The sequence below is a fragment of the Triturus cristatus genome, chromosome 9, assembly GCF_964204655.1.
Source record: "Triturus cristatus chromosome 9, aTriCri1.1, whole genome shotgun sequence".
Taxonomy (NCBI): Eukaryota; Metazoa; Chordata; class Amphibia; order Caudata; family Salamandridae; genus Triturus; species Triturus cristatus.
This window is the reverse complement of record NC_140592.1, coordinates 876,650,507-876,673,148: the sequence shown is the minus strand read 5'-3', so window position 1 is coordinate 876,673,148 and position 22,642 is coordinate 876,650,507. Positions and strand designations below refer to the sequence as shown.

Here is a 22,642-nt window from a genome sequence, read left to right as displayed (position 1 = left end):
TACTAATGTTTTTACCGGGAAAAATGAAAGAGGAGCCCGATGGTGCCTGATATGGGGCCGGGGCCCAAGGTCAGCTGTGAGATAAGGTGCACTGGAGAGGAGTAGTGGATAATCAAGCCTGTAAGGGAGAGCGTTGCAGAGTCCGGGGTCAGGTGGAGGTAGTAATGAAGAGGGATTCTCCCTGAAGACTCGCACAAAACGAGCCTGAGTAGTGTCACTTGCCTGATACTCCCACCTCAGAAACCTCCTCTTCCCATCAAAGGGACATTACATGGAAGAAAAGCACTTTTTAAGAGTGATAATATTTAGAAAGAGATTTGGAAAAGAGTGCGTTTTACTGGGCATTGTAAGACTAAGAAGAGATAAAGGAGGGCCCTGAAGCAGACCTGCCTAGACATATATGCGACAAATCGAGCCCGCAGTGGCCCACCCAAATGCACCCTTGGCCCACCCAAATAAAAATTCCTGGAGCCGGGCCTGGTGATATGTGCGGGGAATCCTGTTATGTCTCTGTGAAACCTGACTCGACTGGCAATTGCGACCCACAGTAAAACAGCAAAGTGCAGGCTAACATTTATCCCGTGGTGAAGTTACCGGCTGAAATGGCCATGCTCCTGGGGCATAACACAGACCCCTGGGGTGCAGGTGGGACCCCAACCCTCCATGGGTCCCCAATTAATTTGTTAAGCCACTGCAAAGCTTTGCTGCGTCTTCCTTGCAGAACAGAGTCCTAACGTTGGCATCAGCTGAGCTCTATTGCTGTTTGATACAACACACAAGATGTGTCCAAGATTATTCCATTCACAAGGCTCCTTTCTCATTGGTTCTTCCACATGACTTCATTTCCTCTCCCCCTGGTCGGCTTCCTTCTTTTCCAGCTCTTCTGCCCCGGCCCTGTCCCTTTCTCTGTGAGTGACATGAAGCACTGTTTAAAAAACATCACACCAGGGCTGAGAAATATTTAGGAGCAAGAAGGTCCTATGAGGAGTAAGTACCAGCACTTCTGGATTTCCATTTGAAGCACTGAGGATGGACACCGATTTAGTAAAGGAGTTCCTTTTAGCCACTGTTTGTGAACTTCTCTTTTGCGCTTGTCATCATAGTGGAGCCGAGATCCGGCCATCGAGGGCCTGCGTTGGACACCCCTGATTTCAAGTACAAGTGCTGGCCACCAACTCGCCCCCATCCAGAGAGAAGCCACCAATTGTGAATAAACTCTCCATGTGTTTTTTTTTTGTTTGCAAAGTTTTAAAAACTTTTTTTTAATCGCATGTCAACAGCAGGAAAAGAAACCTCTCCAATTTGCATTCCAAATAACCAGCTTTGAAGATTGCAAATGCAGGCCAGGGTTTTTATCACCATAGACTACTATGTCTATGCGAACTACAGTCAATAGAAGTTGGGCTACCCAATTCTGGCACCGCAGCTCAAAGATGGCCCCCAGTCTGCATACAGAAGAGGACAAGCATTGGCATAGCCAATAGGTCTCGCCTTTGGGAACCTTATAAGTCTTTAGCCATGCAACAGTTGATGTTGTTGCACCAAGGATATTGTGCTGCATAACTAAATACTTATAAGGACCCAAAGGCGAGACCTATTGGCTATGCCAATGCTTGTTTGCACTGCTAAAGGAGTAGAGGTGCTAAAGGTGCAGAGGTGCAGTGGGCCCGGCACGCAACTGCCTCCAGTGACCATCGCCAACCTGCTGACCCTACTGAACTCACCGGGTGTCCGGTTTCGGAGTATTGGCGTGCGGCAGGTGAGAGGTTGGGATATGCAGTCAGGAACACTCAGTGTCAAGCAAACGAAGCTGGTGCTCATAGAGTCACAGCCCGAGTGCATTCTGCCCTCTCGTTCTGCAGTTCGGGCGTTGACATCTGTACACAGGAGCCATCGACCCGGTACAGCCGGACCTCGCCTACGCTGACTCCAAGCCAAGCCACATCCCCTAGGACTTGCTCCGTAACAACGCACTCTCTAATACCTCTCTTTTTTATCTATCCATCCACATTTCCACTCATCCTTTCTTTCCTGTCTGTGCCTCACTTTTTGTCTTCTGCTTTTTTCCCTTTTAAACCTACTTTTATGTTACACACCTTCTTCATTTTATTTCTTCTGTTCTTCTTACTTCAGTTCTCTTACATCCTCCTCTTTCCTGCTCTGTCTCTGACTCATATATTCTCTCTTCTCCTTGATGCCATTATTACTAATTTCATAATTTCTCCTCAAAGACGGGCTTGTCAATATGGAAATGAAGAGGTTTTTAAACAGACTTGGGTCCTCTCTGAGCCTAGGTCAGAGTTAGCCCAATGTCTGCTTCTGCCTCCCTTCTCATGGCCTTGCAGGTTACATGGCATTCCAGGCAGTTACCTTATTATGGAACAGTCCAGTTTTCTTTCTATTTTGTCTGCAAGTTCTCAATCCAATAACAACAGAACTTGACAATTCCGTACAACTTCCTAAAAGCTTTACATTTTCAATAATGTCTACTAGTTTTTTACAGAAGCCGCCAATAGGGTCTCATGTAACATCAAATCCATCATTTGCTTAAACTTTAAATTCATTTGAAATATTTCTCTGGTGAGAGACCACTAGCTATCTGTACTTTAATCCAGGACAAACGGGATCCATTTTTCTGTCTTCAAGGCTACAGTTGAGCAATGTGTCCCTATTTTATGATCAAAAGCTCATCTCCACACCAAAATCCAACCAAATGCCGGCCAGTGGGGTCACAGATTGTTTAAGTTTGAGCCAGGTCTCCCGTTGCATAGGCACTGTTGTCATGAGATGCCATCTTACCATTCTGAGCGACACCAGTGCCTGTTCACGTCAAAAGCAACTTTTCACGAACAGCGCATCAAGGTATTATAGTTTGCATTGTTATCTTTAATCCATTCACAATAACAACTAAGGAAAGAGAAATACACATTTCAGTCCATAAACCCACACCTAAATGTATTTCCTCACAGAAAGTGAGGGAAGGGAGTCTTGAGGTAGTTATCTGAAGAGGTAAGAAGTTGGTTTCCATTACTGAGATCAGAGCTAAATAGAATGGAGGCAAGAAGTAACTGCTCACTTAAATCAAACTATGTGATTAGTCAGCATTCTCTGTTAAAGCAACTGAGGGCCACATATCACCGCCACCTCTGACCTAGATGAAAGAGATGCACATTTATTCCAATTTTGAGGCTCAACTGAGCATACACTCTATCATTATGGACAATTTGGGCCTGAACTATATTTAGGCGGGTGGACCACCGCACTGTCATGGGGACGGAATAAATGGCGAGGCCGCCCTCCTAATTTATAAATGATCTCCAAGCCAGCGGTCATTTAGAAGAAGCATTGGCAGAGACTGATGTCATGGTGGTTCCTGTCAATGCTTTTTACTGTTTGCTGCAGGGCTACGTCAGAAGGACGCAACCCTGCCGCAAACAGTATTTTTTTCTTTTAAAAAACATGATCACGAAATTGGATTTTCTTTTTTTAAAGGAAAAAAGTAGTGGCCCCCTCGCCATGGGAGGCTTCTCCCATGGCGAAGGGAGCATTAGAATGGTTTTACAATTTTTGACTGCCAGGTTTAACCTGGCAGTAAGGAAGAGTAGAAAATGACTACATGGCTGCACATGAAATTGGGTGGGTGGTCATTTAGCAGTTTCTCTGACATATGTTACTAGCTAGGGCCATCAGAGAAGTATGGCCACAGTGGAGACAGAGTAGTCTCCACCTTGGCCAAACTTAAGGTCCAGCCAAAATTTAATTTGGCAGGTGGACCACTATATTTTCTTGGAGGGTACTCCATATATTAGGCCCTTTGTTATGTAACAATATGGAGAAAATCCTCTGCCACAGCCACCAAAAATGTATCTGTCATATTAATAACATCTCTGTTTTTGTGTCTTACTTATTGGTACTTGAAGAATAGGTAAAATCCAACATGTTTGTCTTTATTTTTTAAAATGATAGAATTGTAAACACGTCTAATGGCTTGTAAGGTGACAGGATAGCAAGCGTAAAAATATTAGGAGATGGCTTCTTATGTTCCCTTAACACTGCAGTCATTGCACGATATCCCCATTTCCCTGTGTTCCTGTCCAACAAGATCATCCCCATGTCCCAGGAGCAAGAAAATGCTTTTTATTTTTTGAGAGAGGATTAGTCCAAGAAATAATTTTTTAGCAATAAAATGTAGTCATAGTAATTAGGCCTGTCTGTGCCTGCTTGTTATTTTAGCAAGGAGTGGATGAAATAAGAGTTTTGCACAGAATTGACTTAAGAGTCTTTTCACAGCAATGGCCAACTTCTCATCAAACTAGTGGGCAGTGTAAGGAAGGTGCACGAATGAGCAATTCTACTAGTTTCCATTTGGGTCCCCCTCTCAACCACCCAACTCTCTCACAGCACACCCCCCACCCTAAGATGACCCTAGGATCCGTGTGTAGGAGTTTCACCCAATTCCAGAAGGCAGTCCCGAATCCCATCCCCTGCAGCACCTCCATCAAATATGGCCAATCTATGGTATCAAGCACTTTTTCTTAGTGCCAAATCGCAGTCTGCCCCGTGGTTTCATGTGATACATGGGTCAGCCTACGAAAACTAAAGGCAGTACTGCACACAGGAGTAAAACTGGATTGATCTTTGTGTACTGGTTCCCGTATCCCCTCCCGCAACCTGGTTGCCAATAATTTAGAAAGTACCTTGATATCGGAATTTATCATGGTAAGCTGTCTATCAGAGGTGGGATCCTCGGCATTCCCACCTTGACTCAACATGTGACAGATAATTCCTTTGTGTATAGTGAGGGGAAGTACCCCCACATCCCGTGCCTCCAGGAGGACATCCGAGAGGCCCTCGGAGAGCAATGGCAAATGTGTTTGGGAGAACTCCACAGTGAACCCATCCCCACTAGGGGCCTTCAGTTTATTAGGAACCTTTAGCACCGATTTCAGTTCTTCTAATGTGATTTCCCTGTCCAACTCCTGAACACCTTCTAGTGATAGGCAGGGCAACGTCACCCCCGCAAGAAGCCCCTCTACAGTTTTTCCTGACAGACCTTCCCAGCTTGGTTGAAGTCACAAAAATATTCCCCCAGAGTATCCACGATGTCCTGGCGACCCATGACCAACCTTCACCCTGCGGTCAGGATGTGAAAGATGGGTGGGGGCTCCTGTTAACATCATAATATCCAGGCCAGAAGCCTCTCTGATTTATCACCCTCCCTATGTAAGCACTGCCTATATGTCTTAAGGGTGTATTTGTCTGAGGTGTCCCATAGCATGTTCAGAATGCACTGGGTTCTCATAACCTCCCCTCGCGGATGACACCTCGCCTCTCTGGAAGACAGCCAGCCGCTTCTGCTGAGTCTTAATGTCCACCTCCAGCTGCCACTTCACCCCTCAAGTAGTTCTGATGCATTTCCCCCTCGAGACTGCCTTTCGAGCCAATCGGTGGCCGTAGTAGCAGTAGAACCCCAGTTATTCACTAGATATTCAGTGAGTGCAGCCTCCAGTGGCTCCTTATACTCTGTGTCGGTCAGCATTTCTGGGGACATGTGCCAGCGTCTATCCACCTGCATACCTCTGCTCCACTGCAGCCAAAGCTGCACAGGTGCATGGTCAGAAAGGAATCTACTTAAATGGACCATCAAGCGCAGCATCTGTGCTTCGACCCCGGCCACCAGCAGGCGATCCAGGCAGCAATATGTAAAATACATCAATGAGTGACAGGTGTACTCTTTTGTCTGCAGGTGTAGAAACCGCCAACTGTCCAAGAACCCCAGATTTTGAAATACCTCTAATAGAGATTTAGTCATATGAGGTTTCGTCCCCAGTCACGGAGGGTGCCAGTCTCTGCCTCCGTCCAAGACGCAGTTGAAATCGTCTGCCCAGATAATCGGAGAGTACACACTACCCCCCCAACAGCCCTTGTACTATTCCAAAGAACCCCCCCGTCATCCCCACTGGGTAGATAAGTATTCAGAATTGAGAGATCTGTGCGATCAAATGCACCCTGGAGCAACAGGTAGCGCCCCTCTATCTCCGCTTCACTCTAGGTAAGATGAAATGGCACACCGGGTGCAATCCACATAGTCACCCCTCTGGCATACGAAGAATGTATAGCTGAATAGAGTTTCCCTCTCCACTTCTTTGCCAATCTCTGGGACTCATTACACATCAGATGAGTCTCTTGTAAATATGCAATGTGGACTTGATTGCGCTTCAGAAATTAATGGACTCTGTATCGCTTAGTGTATTCCTGCAAGCCCAGGACATTCCAGGTCACAATGTTGTTACACTTAGCCATATGGTGGTAACCTTCATGCCCCGGAATCCTGACCAGTCCACACGAAGAGGGATGATCGCACTGTCAGCCCCACTGCTCACCATGCAGCAACCTGTGGCATACTATGCACCATAATGCTAACCCAAACTACCTGCAGAAATTGAGGCCCAATCTCCAAGAATATCCCCACCCTACATTCCCAAGACAAACAACACAACAACAAACCATCTTGTTTGCCCATGAAAGCAATGCTGACAGGACCCTCAGCCTAAAAACTCCCCAAATAAACAAAGTCTACCACAGAAATCTGGGAGTAACCCCCCGGAGTCCCGCTGTATCAAGTATACGCTTGGGCCCATGTCATAGATGCTGTGGAAACCCACACAGGCTACAGAAAATGTCCAACATAGCTGTCTCTGCACTCGCATTGTGTCCCCCCTCCATACAACATCCCCCACCAGAAATCTCCAAGGACACATGATCCTCATATTTAGCCTGTATGTCACCCATATCTCTGTCTCCAACATTGGGGTAATTGGCTCCTCCGCCTCTTCCAACCAGGAGACAGTGGTATCCAGCACCATAATGCCATCCCACTAAATCACTACTCTGGGTTCCAGAGTCACCATCTCCACTGTCATACCGCTGCTCCATGTCTCCTCAGACCCTCCAATCAAAACTGCATAACCCCCTCCCCCATTATGGGGGCCTTCCCTCCAGAACCCTACCTTGTCCCTATGGCACTTTATCCCACATTTCTAACCATTTACAAACATCTTCAGGCGTATTGAAGAAATGAGACTTTCCGTTCGAGATCATACGCAGTCTAGCGGGATACAACAGCATGCATTTGAGGCCCATGTCCTTCAACTTTCTCTTGACCTCCAGAAATGATTTTCTGTCCCTTTGCACTCTTTGGGTGTAGTGTGGGTAAATGGAAATCCGGTGATTTTTAAAATGGGATGGATCAGTTTCTCGAGCCACATGTAGGATACAGTATCTATCTTTGTAGTTCAGCACTCGAGCAATGATTGCCTGCGGCGTTGCTCCAGGATGCAGTGACTACACCAACGCCTTGTGAGCCCTCTAAATGACAAAGAAGGCAGACAAACCAGTAGTCCGCAGTGAGTCTCGGACCCACCATTCCAATTTTGTTCCATCAAGCCCCTCTTAACTTGCTAGCAGACATTATTGTTACTGGACCTACCCTCCATAACCTCAGCCCGCACCTCCAGGACCCGGGTCTTAGGCGTCATTAGGAATCTGTTTTTTCAGGGTTGAAACCTCCACCTTAAGCTCATTAATGGACCCCTCCCCGCATTCTCCTCATCAGACACTTTCCGCAAATCTGCACAGAGAAGATTTACCTAAATGGAGACAGGTTCAATCTTTCCCTCCAATGCCAGGGGTCACCCCTGGATATCCACTAGGATAATCTGCATGGGATGGCTCCTCCGAGGGCAGGTACAGCACAGGATCATTGCGGGCGCCCCCCCTGAAGAGTCTGTCCCTGCAACAGTGGCGTCTGGGTGGTGTTGTGCTCCATCATGTTCCCTTCAGTGGGAGCCAGTGGCTTCCCATTGTCCACTATGAATGCAGCACAAGGAGCACCTCAGTCTCTTGTGGGAGCACCCAAGGGGGGCTGGAGGGAGACCGTATTTCTGAACACAGCTGCTGCTGTGCCTCCCAGCGCTATTCCAGTGTTGCGCTAGGTCACTGATCAGGGTCCTCTGCCCCCAGGAGTGATAGTCAGCAAGGTGCGTCTCCCAGGCTCACAGACGTCCATCCCGTCATGATGGGCCCCCTCTCCACTTCCAGTCAGTTCTCTGACAATGCAGGGCTGCCCCGGGCCCATGCAGGGGGCCCTCCTAAGAGGGCGGCCCCCCTTAGTGCCACAGGATGGCACACGACGAGCAGCCTCCCAGCGTTTGGGACCCTCGAGGGTCCCCCCATGCCCACGTCACTTCCGGGTAGGAGGGGGTGGGGGGAGAGGTACTTATACCTCTCCCGCCCACTGATTGCCCTCTTTCCTCTTTTACCTGGACGCCGTTTACATGGTGTTCCGATGGGTCCATTGTCTGGCATCGGTTCTTCCGCTATCGTGTCTTCACATCAGCATTTCGCGGTGAGTGCAGGGGTATTGCTAACCCCCCTCCCACATAGTCTTTCACCGGCAGTATAGGGCTGTGCGGGGGTCAGTCGGGCGCCGCGGTGGTTGACCCCGGGCCCCATGAGCAGTAGGGGTCGGGTTTTAAGGTGAGTGCTTCCCCCGGTTGCTCATGTGAGTTCCTTGGCTGCGAGGGCACTTCCGAACACTGTCCCTGATCCCCAGTGGCGGTGGTTTTTAGGGGATGGTCCTGTTTCCGAATGTTGACTCTAGGGTGGGGAGGAGGGGCTCAGGCAGTCCGGCTGCCATGCTCCTCCTCCCCCTTCCGTTTCAGGTGCTTCTTGGGAGTCTGCTTGCCCACGGGATCCTGTTGTGGCAGTGAGCATCATGGGGCTCCATCCCCAGTTCTTTGAGGGCCCCCCCTTATCAGTTAGGGGGGGCACGGGGCCGGTGGCTGCGTTGGGGGGAGGGTAAGGGGCAAAGCTCCCGGTGTGTTGTGGTGCCGCCCTGGGTTAGCCTGTGCATCGGTACTTAGGGGTTCCTATGGGTTCCCCGTTGGACATGCTGTGCCTGCCGGGTCGGGCGACTCGCGTGTGCCGGATTGCTCTTAGTGAGCGGCGGGCGTGGGTTGTACTTATCTTTTTTTCTATGTACTCCTTTTGATGAGCGGCAGTCCGTGGCACAGCAGGAGGTGTCTGTGGTTGGCATAGATGGTTCCCCACGCCCGGGGACACGTCAGCCCGGGCGTAGCATCTGGGGCGGCTTGGGCGCTTGTTTGTCACGGGGGCTATAGGTGGGGCTGTGTCAGGCTGGTACGGGCTTCGTGCACGTATGCTACCCAGTGTCTTTCTCAGTATTCTATGTAGCACCGAGTATTGCGTAGTCCCGTGCAGGCCTGGGTTTGTGGGGCGAAGGACAGCCGGCGGGCTTGTAGACAGTAAAATGGAAGTGAGTTTATCGTACTATAGATTACTTTCAGAGTTCTATTGTATAAATATAGCAGTGGCTGATGCATATTTACAAATTGCTCATTTAACTCAAGCATATGATACTACCATGCTAGGTGTAGCTCCACCCTGTAACGGCATATTGAGAGTGTAAACGTCACTATGCTTAGCTAGTAGAGTGCTTTAATCATCTATTATTTTATACCCTTCACCGAATGTGCGAGAAATATATCCAGGGCACATCAAATCTGGTGACCCATAGGCATCGCCGCAGAATTCTCCACAGCAGAAACCGTTGTGCTGCCATGGGTCCCGATTTTTGATCCTTTATCCACTTCTGAGGCCACAGATTTCTGAACTCTAAAAGGTGAGCCCTCACTCATCAGAGTAGGATAGTCTCCTTCGGTGAGCAGGCTATGGGCATGCCTTGCCAGGACGTTTCCGGATCTGTCACCATGCCGGTGCTCGCCAGGGTAGAGCATGCATAGGGCTGTACATAGGTCCGGTCCAACTCAGCAGAGCAGTTACACACTGGTTCCGGAGCCATGCTATAGGGCTTCTGTTATATCTTTTTCCTGGCCCGGTCAGCTTTTGTGTGTGGTTTCGTGCAACTTCCAAAACAGTGTCTCAGAACCACACAGGACCTCAAGAATGAGAATTCGAGGGGGATCTTATATTATTTGCAGTAAATTTTATGGCCAGGGATCATCAGAAAGGGCAGGGTCTTCAGGACCGGTTTCATCTGGACACAAATAGAGTACTGGCAGGACTATCTTGTCTGGGGTATCTGCAAGAGGGAACTCCTAAAACAGCTTGGGCCTCATATGTTAGACGATGCAGGTGTCTGTGCGCACCCAGAAGTTTACCAGCTGTGGGACGCACCACACCTTTCCTGGTGATAGGAGCAGTTAAGACCGGGGCTACTAAGTTCAAGTTAAATAAGAGGTTTGAATCTGTAGTAACTTGCCACGCTTGTTGCGCTTCATAGACAGAAGTGGAGTGTCTCCTGACAAGTTCTGCATGCATTTGAGTCGTTTGACAATGGGATGGGTGCTAGATGGGATTTAGTGATAGATGGTTGGTTGGGGCTGTCAGAAATCCAGACCTTCTCAACCAGGGGGATGTCCGTACAAGGTATGTAGGGAAGAAAAACACAATGGAAAGCCACAACAATACATAGGTAGGTAAAGGTGCAATTGCAACCTTGGTCTCCTGCACCTGATTTGGATTTATATGGGAAGGTACAAGGAGGTACAAGGATGACTATCTCATTCATTTATCTACAGATCTGTATAAGTATTATACAATTGGTTGGGGGAGGGACTCAATCATTTTCACCCCGGGCTATCTAAAGCATAGTAATTTGGCATTCTGTCATAACACTAGGCAGCCCTTTGGCCTAGGCATGCATAGTGTTAGATATAGGGTCACAGCAAAGCCGGCGCAGAGCTTTCAACCCAACCCAGTAAAGGAATCCAGCAACTTGGGCTGCTGCAAGAGTTTCCCGTTGACCAGGGACATGACGCTATATTCCCGTCCATCGCTTACCTCATCTCCTTTACATACAGAAAGAACATCTTCATTGCCACGCAAAGTCTTATAATAAGACACAGTGACAGCATGGAGGTGTTTATAGGCTGGGGCATACGTACCTACACCTCCCATAAGACTCATGGCAAAGGAAATGTATCTTTTTTTTTCTTTTTCCATTACAGGGAGCCGGAATGTACCTTACAATCCAGGACTGTTGGGCATGGTGGGGTGTGAATTGGAAGGATGCAAGGAGTGTGTTTGCAGTACAACAAGTATATAAAAACAGAGCAGTTTTACAAGCAATTATGTGGCTTTTACGCAGTAGAAGGGGTCTGCTTCCCTTAAGACAGGATGCATATAGTTCTCTGCACGCACGATCTACTCTCTACTCTATCAAGGCATTATATCTTTGCGACACTAATGCAGTCATAGCCATGCTCCCATCTCAGACATTTTGAAGTCCATCACAGCCAGTAGCACTGTCTTTCAATAGTAAGCCTATTGGCAGTAAACCACAAGGGTTGCAATGCTGGGCAGATGCATCCGATGGCTCTGGTAATTTTAGCAGATGGTATAGGGGCATCCATACTTTAGGCCTTTCCATCGGTATGGTGCCGCCATGTACATTTGGGGGGTCAGGCACCTAGAAACATTGGTCTTGGGGGGTCATGCTGGGATGTTACTATGACCGGCAGGAGCAGGGTGTGGTGCAAACTGGAGAGGCCGCCTGACACCGGCTGGCATCCAGTTCACCACAAGCTATGCACTGATCGTTTGCTTGGGTGGGCAGTTACTGGGCAGAGCTCCCTACTGGATAGCCACTGATACCACTAGGGAACATGACAGACTTAGGTATAAGCACAGGTACACTGACCATAGGTTTACCTCAGGTCCTCCAATTCTCAGCGGCATGATACAGGTTGCTTCTGTTAAGAGATATTTCCTGGGAGTGGTCAGCCAACTAGGGGACTAATGTCCCAATTTTGGCTTAGGAGGACGGGCGGGTGTAGTGCCCCCTTACAAGGAGTAAGGAGAAGGGCACATGCAAATCAGGTTTGGCTGAAGGGATTTCTGCTACACCCGGCTGGAAGATAGCTGTATGGCTCAGTGGGTTGGGTCACCGCTTACCTGGCCCTTCGGGAGAGGGGTACTCTATGTTTCGTGTGGACAGCATGCCCCTTACTAGTTTCAGGCTGAACGGGTATTCCTGGCATGATTTTCTGGCAGGGAATGCAGGCCCTGTCAGGTGCTTTTGTAGTCTTCTCTTTGGCAGGGGCAGCAGACACAGCGTTCTGGGCGAGCTTCGCAGCAGAGCGCACCATGCAGGTGGGATGATGGGAATCCCAAGGTCTTATAAGTACAGCTGTCAGTGGGCACCCAGGGGAGTGGCCGGAGTGACAGTTCAGGTGAATGAGGTGATGGGGTGCAGTGTTTTGTGCAACTAGGTGCAAGCTGGATTAGTTGTACATTTCGGTGTGCAGTGCTCATTATAGGATGCTAGCAACTAAGCTTTTCTTTATTTTACCAGGATCCAAGGACTGGGCTAGGGCCGGCCATGCGTCCAGTGTGTGGCGCAATGGGCGGAATCCAATAAATGGAGGCATGGGTTTTTCCACCACTTACCTAACTGGTTTGGGGGAGCCAGGCATGCGCGAGCACAGCTGGGGGTAGAAGCTGCAGCACACTGTTGAGATAACTTGGCGGCGGTCCCAGGCATTCGCTGGAACATCTTGCTGTAGGAGCTGCGACAGTCTGGGGGGTGTTGTTCTCCCCTCCCATCAGTCGGTCATACAATAGGGGTGTCATGAGTTGAATTTCCTGGTAGGAAGGCACTGCTGGAAGATGTGAGGTCCTCCATGCTTAAGATGAGCAGCTAGTTGAGCATATGAGTTTTAGGGGTCAGGGATAAACCCTCGTTTATTATGGCAAGAAGCCCGGCCAGGGGAGGCCAGGAATCCTTGTGCATGTAGTTAACAGTGCAGTGCGTAAATTTCTCTGAACAGAGGTGTTTTAGGTTTATCAGGCATGGATTTTAGCAGGCCAGGTACACAGGGCGTTTTGAGTATGAGGGGTTCACCTGTCCAAGGTCAACAGGGACCTTGCACCGGGAAGAGGCCTGGGAATCAGGAGGATAGAGGTAAAGATGCCTACCTTAGTGGGGGACCCTGGGGTGACGGTGGCCACACCCAGTGCTGTGGCGGAGTTACAGGGCGATCCAGAGGCTGTAAGGTACAGAAGCGTACCCTCTGCAGGAGCACAGTAAGGGTGCTAAAGCCACAGGATGGCACACGACGAGCAACCTCTCAGCGTTTGGGACCCTCGAGGGTCCCCCCATGCCCACGTCACTTTCAGGCAGGAGGGGGTGGGGGGAGAGGTACTTATACCTCTCCCGCCCACTGATTGCCCTCGTTCCTCTTCTGCCTGGACGCCGTTTCCCTCCCCACCGCTTACCCGGCATACAGGCAGGGGGGGGTGTGTTTATCTAACGTATTATTTTGTGTTGCAGGCGGAGTTACAGGGCGATCCAGAGGCTGTAAGGTACAGAAGCGTACCCTCTGCAGGAGCACAGTAAGGGTGCTAAAGTCAAATATCCCCAGGGAGGTCCTCACGTTGGACCCTGGAGGAGCGACAGCGCCCCGTTAGTCCTACGAGCGGTTGTGGACCTGAGCTACCGGGGGTTGCCTGCAACGCTCCGCCCCTCCTTAGCTGGGGGTTGTGAGTAAGGGGGTGGACTGGTTGTCCACCGGTGGGAGGGGCTATCCCCTCCCCCAAATCTAACAAACACCGGTTGGCTAGGGCCACGGTGTATTTTGGCTCATCAGGTGGGCAGGCGGCGAGGGGCTGCCTGCCCTGGGATCACCCGTAAAATAACCCACCATGTTGGCATATCTGTTATGCAAATAAACCTGCAGCAATTTTCTCCACTAAAAATGTGTCTTGTCTGATTATTTATCTAAGTGATTGCTGTGGGAGGGATGGGGAGTGTTGCCGATATTGGCACTATGCAGGGCTGCCCCGGGCCCTCGCAGGGGGCCCTCCTAAGAGGGCGGCCCCCCTTAGTGCCACAGAATGGCACACGACGAGCAACCTCCCAGCGTTTGGGACCCTCGAGGGTCCCCCCATGCCCACGTCACTTTCAGGCAGGAGGGGGTGGGGGGAGAGGTACTTATACCTCTCCCGCCCACTGATTGCCCTCTTTCCTCTTCTGCCTGGACGCCGTTTCCCTCCCCATCGCTTACCCGGCATACAGGCAGTGGGGGGTGTGTTTATCTAACATATTATTTTGTGTTGCAGGCGGAGTTACAGGGCGATCCAGAGGCTGTAAGGTACAGAAGCGTACCCTCTGCAGGAGCACAGTAAGGGTGCTAAAGTCAAATATCCCCAGGGAGGTCCTCACGTTAAACCCTGGAGGAGCGACGGCGCCCCGTTAGTCCTACGAGCGGCTGTGGACCTGAGCAACCGGGGGTTGCCTGCAACGCTCCGCCCCCCCCCCCTTAGCTGGGGGGGCGTGAGTAAGGGGGTGGACTGGTTGTCCACCGGTGGGAGGGGCTATCCCCTCCCTCAAATCTAACAAACACCGGTTGGCTAGGGCCACGGTGTATTTTGGCTCATCAGGTGGGCAGGCGGCGAGGGGCTGCCTGCCCTGGGATCGCCCGTAAGATAACCCACCATGTTGGCATATCTGTTATGCAAATAAACTTGCAGCAATTTTCTCCACTAAAATTGTGTCTTCTCTGATTATTTATCTAAGTGATTGCTGTGGGAGGGATGGGGAGTGTTGCCGATATTGGCACTAAGGAGGGGCCCCCCGTAGCACCGGCCTCCTCTCAATGGCCAGGTCTGTGCTCCCCAAGGCTCATACCACAAGTCTCCAGGTCCACCCCGGAGCACCCCTAATTGCCAGTTGTTCTCCCGGGTGGGGGCAAAGAAGGGGGGGCCGAGACCCCTGGGTAGCACACTTCTGCCAACCTCCATCTGCCAAGTCCAGAAAACACCCCCTTTCTCAGCACCGCCAAGGCTGCCCTGCAACACACAGCCAGCACCAACTGATCTCCATGCTCTACTCCTTGAGACGGGGCAGGTCAGTAGAACCCCGCCATTCAGGAGACCAATTGGGCTACATCCTCAGGGTCGATGCTGGTAACCCTGTGCCCCGTTGAATCATCCATGGACTAGGGCGGCCTGCTCCCCGGGCAGCCATTGAAGAAGTGGGAGAGGCCCCCGGTCTAGCCACATCGCTGCCGCTCACAGGCCGTGCACCCGCGGGCTTCCCTCACAGATAATGGGGCCTCCTAGCACAGCAGCTGCCCACCGCAAGAGAAAAGCGGGGCTCGCAGCTTCGGGGCACCACGGGTCGCTGTAAATTCACTGCTGCACATGCAGCTGGCAGGCCCGTCTGGGTTCGTGTCCAGGCCCGCCATGCTGGTTCCCAAGTATCAGGAAAAGGAGGTCGCGTGGGCAGCGATCAACCCCTGGTTCCAGCAGCCGAAATGCACCCGTCAACATGTGGCTTTCTGCAGGATAACACAAGTTACTTTCAGGCCACTCACGGACAAGTCCTGTCAGTCATCTTGCGTGGCCATATCATTCAAATGTCATTCTTTTTCATAATAGTAAAGCATTTAAACAATGTAAAACTTTTGGTGACTTCAGCGCCCTAATAGGAAATCATTTGATATGTTTGTCCCTGATCTAGTGGTTAGGTGTGCACATAATTAAAATTAACTTAATGGTAATTTGTTAGCTACACCGTGCTTTGCTACTGCTTGTGGTCAACGTGATCTGTAGGAAAACTAACCGCCCCTTTTCCAGCGCTTCTAATTGGCCTCTTTTATGCGCCGGAAACAGCAGCAATAAATGCACACAGAAAATGGAATACAATAAAATAGAACACAAACTTTATTGTCACTATCAAAGGGCTGAAAAAGAGCATGCAGAACGTGCAAAATAACAACTAGCAGGAATTCAGTCACTTCTTTATTGTCTGCTGATCTTTCAACCTTGAAAATTACAAAATATTCGAAAAGTCACTAGTCACAGTTGTTCAAAACCTAGTATACAGTCAAAAATCATAGAATTAAAAAAACAACAATAATTTGGTTGACGGCCTCTCTTCTTTCCTGTCCTCTCTGGAAACAGAATAATGCACACAGCCTGGTATTCGCAGGTGTTAGCTCTTCCACCTGGTGTACCAACAGACTCGTTGGTGAACCTAACACACAGTGGCACAGTATATATACTACAGTACAAATTATTTTTGGCTATTCCTTAAGGTTGATTTTTTTTCCACTGAATTGTGTTGCAGCTCGAGTCCTGTCTATGCTACTTTACGACTTGTCTTCATGTAACTATCCATTCCTTAAAGAAATAAACCCTCGTCGAAAAGCCAAAGGAAGTGACATGGGTCGCCTCCAGCCTGATTTGAGGAAGCAAGTGGAGACCATGTGAACATTTTTATAATGCATTTCCTGCAAGAACAGGATCTTCTTCAATCCATAGGCAGTAGCAGAGTTCAGACCACTGTCTTGAAGTCCGTCTTCCATGTCTTTTAGTAAATAATACATTCCTAAAAACGTTTTGATTTTTAAAAAAAAATCAAAAAAATTCAGGTTGTGTCTTTTATAATGCAAAATACAACACTTTAAATTGACACGTCATGCATTTTCGACAATATAAATGCAATCAAATAGAAAAAAATGTACCAGACACCCTCAAGTACTCATGAGGTAGTATATGAGGGGGCATACTGTAGGAAAGCAGAAACTCAAAAAAAAACTCCAATCTCCATCACCTTGTGCATACATAGGGTCCTCTCATATACAGCAGTAAGAAATAACCTAGGCAACTACTGTTTATATTTCAAAATATTTCTATTGTACTTCACCTATCACATTCAGTTCTGGCGTAGGTGAAACATAATGAGTTACTCTCTTGCCCTCGGTCTTTTCGGTACAAATGGCCTCATACGGAAAAAATAAGACTTACTTTTCTTCGCTCAGAATGGAAAATACTTTGTTTCAAGTTTCTAACATCACAAATTCTCTTTGTCTCACGAGTACTTTTTACTTATAAAAATATTTCAAGGTTTACAAAATAGGGCAGTCGTACATCCAATGCGGACGAGGTCAACAGTGTATAATGTAACCTTACAACAGAATTGCAGCAAGCTCCAACCTGTTGAGTAGTGATGCAGTTCTTATGATGAAAGAAACTAAATATGCAATGCAAGTGTGGCCTTAAATTTCATATTGCAGATTTTACTTTAATTTAGAAGCGTGCCGTACAACTGGGCCTTAGTAAGGCTGTCCTTCCGGGTCAGGCCAATACTTCCAGTCCTTTGGAACTGCTGAGATTTGTTGTGGTAAGATGGGTGAGGTCCTTGCTCCATGGAAGACTGGTGCACTTCAGAGGTCTCTAAAGGACCCTGATTTAAGGACTCGGCAGAACTATTGGGACTCACGTCCACGTACTCCCTTTTCATACCCGGGCTAGAGCTATCGGTGCTTTTGCCGCACATCTGCATTGGAAGCCTTTCTCCCTTCTGCTCCCTGGAATCTTTTCCTTTAAAGGAGGACAGCATCTCTTGCTTGCAACTGGCAGTGATGTCAATGTTCAATCCAGAGTCTGTTCTCAAGAAACAGGAATCAACTATTCTGTTTTCGCATCCCTCCTCCCCTTCCGAGAAGCTGTCTTGCTTATAGCTGACATACATTGGGCTCATCCTACTTTCTAACTGCTTCACAGGGCTACTCCCAAAATACTGCTCCGAGAAACTGCATGGCGACAGTCTGCCGGCATTTCTGAAGGCATAGGCACCCACATCATCTACGCTCAGTGGCCTCCACTGGGTAGGGAGGTCATCCTCTGATAGGTGAGCACTCCGGCTGTCACTGCGGATGATTTGAGAACCTAGTGCCTGTGGAGAACCCATTCCAGAAAAATGGAAAGGTTCATCCACATAGGAAGCGGCCCGAACAAAGCTGGGAGCAGTTTGGGTTTCATGGCCATGTTCCATGTGTTGCATAGATTTTGACTTCACAAATCTAGGGCTGGCTGAATGTTCATAGCCTGCTGTTGACTTTCTTTCAAAAATGTCATCCCTGCTACCCAAATATATTGCTTGCTGAGAGGCTGTGAGAGTGCTAGCTTGGTTGTTCTCTTTTTCTTCTGAAGTTACACTGAAACTGGAGTAGGAACTGGAAGTTTGCAAAGAAGTAACATATTCATTGAAGGCTTCGTGGGAGAAGCTCGAATGAAACCCGTCTTCTTCTGCAGTGCTATCTGTGGAGTTTTGTGACCGTAAGAAGCCTTCATCCTTAACTTGCATGTCAAAACTTTGCCGCCTCTCCCTTCTCCGCTCTTCAGGGCAGTACAGAGCAGTATCACTGCAGTAGATGTCAGACTTGAATTGCTGTCTTTGGCCAAGCTTCTCTTCGGGTTCCTGATTACCGTGTCCATAACTGAGATCTCTCATAGACACGCTTGACAGATGAGAAGTCAAGCTGGTGGGATCTGGTTTCTCCAACACCTTGGCAATGACGCAAGTGGGAATGCTGTCCGCGTAGGATGTATGACATGGGACGTTGAGACTGCATCCATGCTTTTCCATGTGAAGGCTTACTCTATCCTGGAAGTCAGGTGGCAGCTGAAAAGAAACAGATAAGAAAAGTTTAAGCCCATTGAAGCTCAGTGGACAGAAATAAGTACAAAAACCAGAATCTTAACAAAGCATAAACCTTTTCTACAAGTTTTCGCTCGGCTGCAGCCACTTCATTGTATCATTCTTAAAACCAGATAAAAGCAATTCCGCCTGTACAGTTTAATACCTGAATTAGAAGACTTATTTTTCTACTCCATTGAACCTAATCGTTTTTGTGACTCAAGATATCCGTAAACCATGTTTTCAAAACATTTCTCACATTCTGAACAACTTGGAAAATGAATTCAGTTTAGGACTTGAATGCTTTTAAACTGAGGCTTTCCATTAAGCCATTTCAAATCTTTTTGCATTTTAAATCAGGTGGACTTTATCACAGTTACATTATTTAAACAAAGATTGTATTTTTGAGGAACATGCATTACAACAAACGTGTTGTTTTTCTAATGTAATACACGGATTTCTTTAAAATCAGTTTGTTGGTAATATTTAGCCCTTGAAGAAGACTGATACGGATAAAACTAAATTAGTATAGTGTGCACATAGAGTGTATTTTTCAAAATTCTGGTTCGTCCGTGATGCTCTTTTACATCAATAAGTCATACTTTACTGGGTCCCCTCACTTCCAACAGCTTGCAGCTGGCTAATAGAAAAGGTTCTAGCCCACAAATGGAGCCATAATGGATGATGCCAGTGATCTGAATGCATTCATCGATTAGGAGAACATGTATTAGAGATAAGTTATCAGTTTAGTTCTTGCCTTGTTATGCCTACCTCATAATAGAATATTAGACCTTGTGTACAAAGTGAAGATTTCCATCTTTGTAGTGTTCCTTTGTTTTTTTTCCCTGGAGAATATTTGGATCTGCTCCGATTTAAGGCATGGTAAACAAGCCTCAGACACATCTACTCTTTTAAAATGACCTTTGAGTCTATTTCCTGCGCATGCCAAGGTACAGTTGATCTGTCACTATGTTGTGTTAGGACATAAGGCTTGCACCGGAAGCAGTTAAATATGAATAACTAACCCACCGTAAGGCAGCAGCAGTAGTACACCCTGCTATGTCAAAACTGTGACTTTCCTCTGCATAACAATGGGGTAACCCAACAATAACCTGAAAGACATGGGTAAATAGTGATACACAACAACAGTGGTCCAATTGGAGAAACCAATAGAAAGGACAAATCTAAACAAATTGGCTTACCCTAATTTCATTTATCCAAACCAGCCTCCTCCACCTTGAGGTAGGGTGTGAGATATTGCTTATACCAATGCGAAAGAGTGTATATAACAATATCAGTTCTTATTACACACATGGAAGTAAATGTGTGAATGTTTTCTATGCAGATTATCAGTATAAATACATTATTTTATCATGGTCGCTCCAGACAGAAAAATAAGAGAAAGAAGGTGTGCAAAAATAGTGCCTGTGTGTGAAATGTCAATAGAGAACGAAAGGAGGAAATACACCTCATACGTATATCATAATTATTACAGGGAAGCCTGTCCGTTACATTTATTGTACAGCATAAATGTGATCTCATTGAAAAAGGGTAATTGGTTCAATCATAATAGCCCCTTTATGGACCAAGTATCGAATCCAGGGTTCATAGAGTGTCAATGTTTTGACCCGGCGAAAGGTAGGAGGACCAGTTTAAGCCTCGCCAGCGGGTCTTCATCAGGACAGAATACAGGGGGAGCAACCTATCGGAAAAAGGACAATTTGCCAAACTTCATTAAAACCAATTAAAAAGTGTGTGTGACAGCACCTTCTCTTTCCTAAGGTATGTGCATTCTCATCTGGCATTATGAATCCTTCGGTAAGGGATCTGCGGAAATTATTTAAATGACAAAGGCCAACCAGCTCCTATTCTGCAGCAAATCTAATAAGAACCCTAAGAATGCACAGAAAGGGACCCACTAATAATCTTGGTATCCTAGCCCCAGAGGCAGCCTGCCAAACGTATTAAAACATAGCTCCCCTTGTGTAAAATAGCTTTGGAGAAGAACTTAAATATATGTTCACGCAGTGAAACGAGCAGAAAGGGCCCTATTAATGTCTTGCTTCATAGGCCCAAAGCCACAAACTGGCTGCAAATTTCAAACACGGGACAATTATCCCAGTTGATCTACGATCACACGCAAACGTAAATGCAGGCCTGGATAAATGAAATTAGGATTAGCCAATTTGTTTAGCTTTGTCCTTTCTGTTGGAAACTGTGACTGTGGCACATGATACTGAGGTTAGGTCAACTCAAGACTGAACAGTGGACCTAATAACTCATGCAAATGGTCCTAGTTCTAAGAATTCCCAAAATCCAATAGATACCTCTCACAGGAAAGTGTAAATAGTTTGTTACCAACTAGCTCTATTAAAAAGGGAGCCAATGCTTGACTTTCTGGCTACTCTTCTCATTTCACTGTAATATAACTAGAGGTTATTGAATGATTCTGAAGTGGGTTGCACTAAACCGAATGGCGGTGAGAGGAGCTGGAATACTGGAGAGACAAACACAAACTCTTAATTTTTGGTTTATACTTTAAATGGCCCCTAGAGGTAGTTTGCTTCTCAGTGCCATGCTCACATGGCTAGAAAAATAACACTTTGAGGTGTAAGGATGATGGTTGTTGTGTGTGGGGAAATTTCAAATACTGGACTAGGGGACCTTAGAAATGGCAAACTCGAAATAACTCACAAAACCAAATATTTTACACACTGGAACTTCAGAAAAATAATAGAGACAACTAGAATGGTAGGATCCCTGCCTGCTAAAACTCCTTCTCCTCCCTGTCAAAGGAAGATCTGAAGGTATATTATTACCTTTGACTTGACTCTCTGATCCCAAGACATGGTCCTGAGAGCTCGGAGATGGTCAGTTCTTTCAAGAGGTTTACATGAACATTTGCATGTTGTTCTTTGTGAATGATCTCGCTTCTAAGGAGTCGACGTCTGGGACCCTAGGTGTTATGGGGCTGCAAAGGTTCCTGGAGCCTAAGGCACCTGCTACCTGTTAGCCAGAGGTACACTATTACAATAAGCCTTTCACAAGATCTACTTTTGCAAAACTGCTTTTCCAAAGGTGTTTTTGAAAACCGCCCCTTCAAATGTGTAACACTTTCAGCATTGAACAGGTGGATGGCTTGTATCATTGCTGTCCAACGCTCTTCAAGCTTTTCCCTTGGTTGGTGCTTTTATCTGGTCAGAGCATTTTGCAATAGCTATATGTGCACCACTGTCTCTGTGAACAAAAGCATCCGGGTTGAACACTGCCTTTAACAGCTGAAAGTTCTATTTGCCTATGCGTCTAGTTCATTGAGGATTTGAATCATTCATATCTGATCGCAAAATCAGCTCTATGGACTTATCTTCCTGGCCTATGTGCTCAGCTCTGAGCTGTGAGCTCTTTTGATCCTTTGAGTGAGGTGCATGATGATGTCCCTGTGAATACATCGTTACTGAGCGTTCATGAAAAAGTCTTTGTAAGGGTAGGGTAACTATTCAGAATCGAAATTCTAGACATTCACAATAATAGTGTTGCAATTTCATTAGAGGAAGAGGCACCCCACTCTCAATGTTCCACCTAGAACTGGAGTAAATTTAAGAGCAATAGCGAGTTTCCACTTCATAACTGAAGTTTCCTCTCTGACTCTCTCTCTTTCTCTGGCTGTACACTTTTTAGGTCGAGCCTAGCACAGCGCATTTGCTGCTCTGCGAGGCATGGTGTATCTGGTAAGTGTGGGTGAAGAACCTCCCATGTTTCCTATTGGCTTCTGCTACTGCCCTTCTGCAAAGCCTCCTTTTGTTTAGTGGCTACTGTAAATTAGTCCTACCTTTTGCCATTTTGGACCCTCCCAGGTGATTGCCCCAGTTACTGTGGCAGTACTCAGTTTTTCATAAATGTTTGTGCCTGCGTACTCTCTTTTCCTTTCCCTTCACTGGGGTTCACAAAGGCATTGATAATCCCTTCTGTCTGCCTGTTTATGGCTTCCCCCCTCCCTCCTCACACTTGGAGCCCTCCCCCACCCTCCAAGCACACACACATAGCTGTGGGTCTCTCATGGCAGGGAGGCCTCGCACTGCGAATCCCCCCTCCAGCACTTCCCCCTGCCTGCCT

At 47.5% G+C, this 22,642-nt stretch overlaps 1 protein-coding gene and 1 long non-coding RNA gene across 4 annotated transcripts in view; one reads left to right on the top strand and one right to left on the bottom strand.

Annotated features, from left to right (window-relative positions):
- LOC146798994 (uncharacterized) overlaps positions 1-22,642 on the top strand; it is a 347,593-nt gene that overhangs the window by 2,226 nt on the left and 322,725 nt on the right. The window lies entirely within an intron of this gene.
- BEGAIN (brain enriched guanylate kinase associated) overlaps positions 15,848-22,642 on the bottom strand; it is a 937,901-nt gene continuing 931,106 nt past the window's right edge. For all 3 annotated transcript variants that reach the window (XM_085628030.1, XM_085628031.1, XM_085628032.1), the window contains one exon: positions 15,848-18,514. In XM_085628030.1, coding sequence (XP_085484156.1) covers positions 17,132-18,514 — 1,383 coding nt within the window. In that variant the 3' untranslated portion in view covers positions 15,848-17,131. The remainder of the gene's footprint in view (positions 18,515-22,642) is intronic.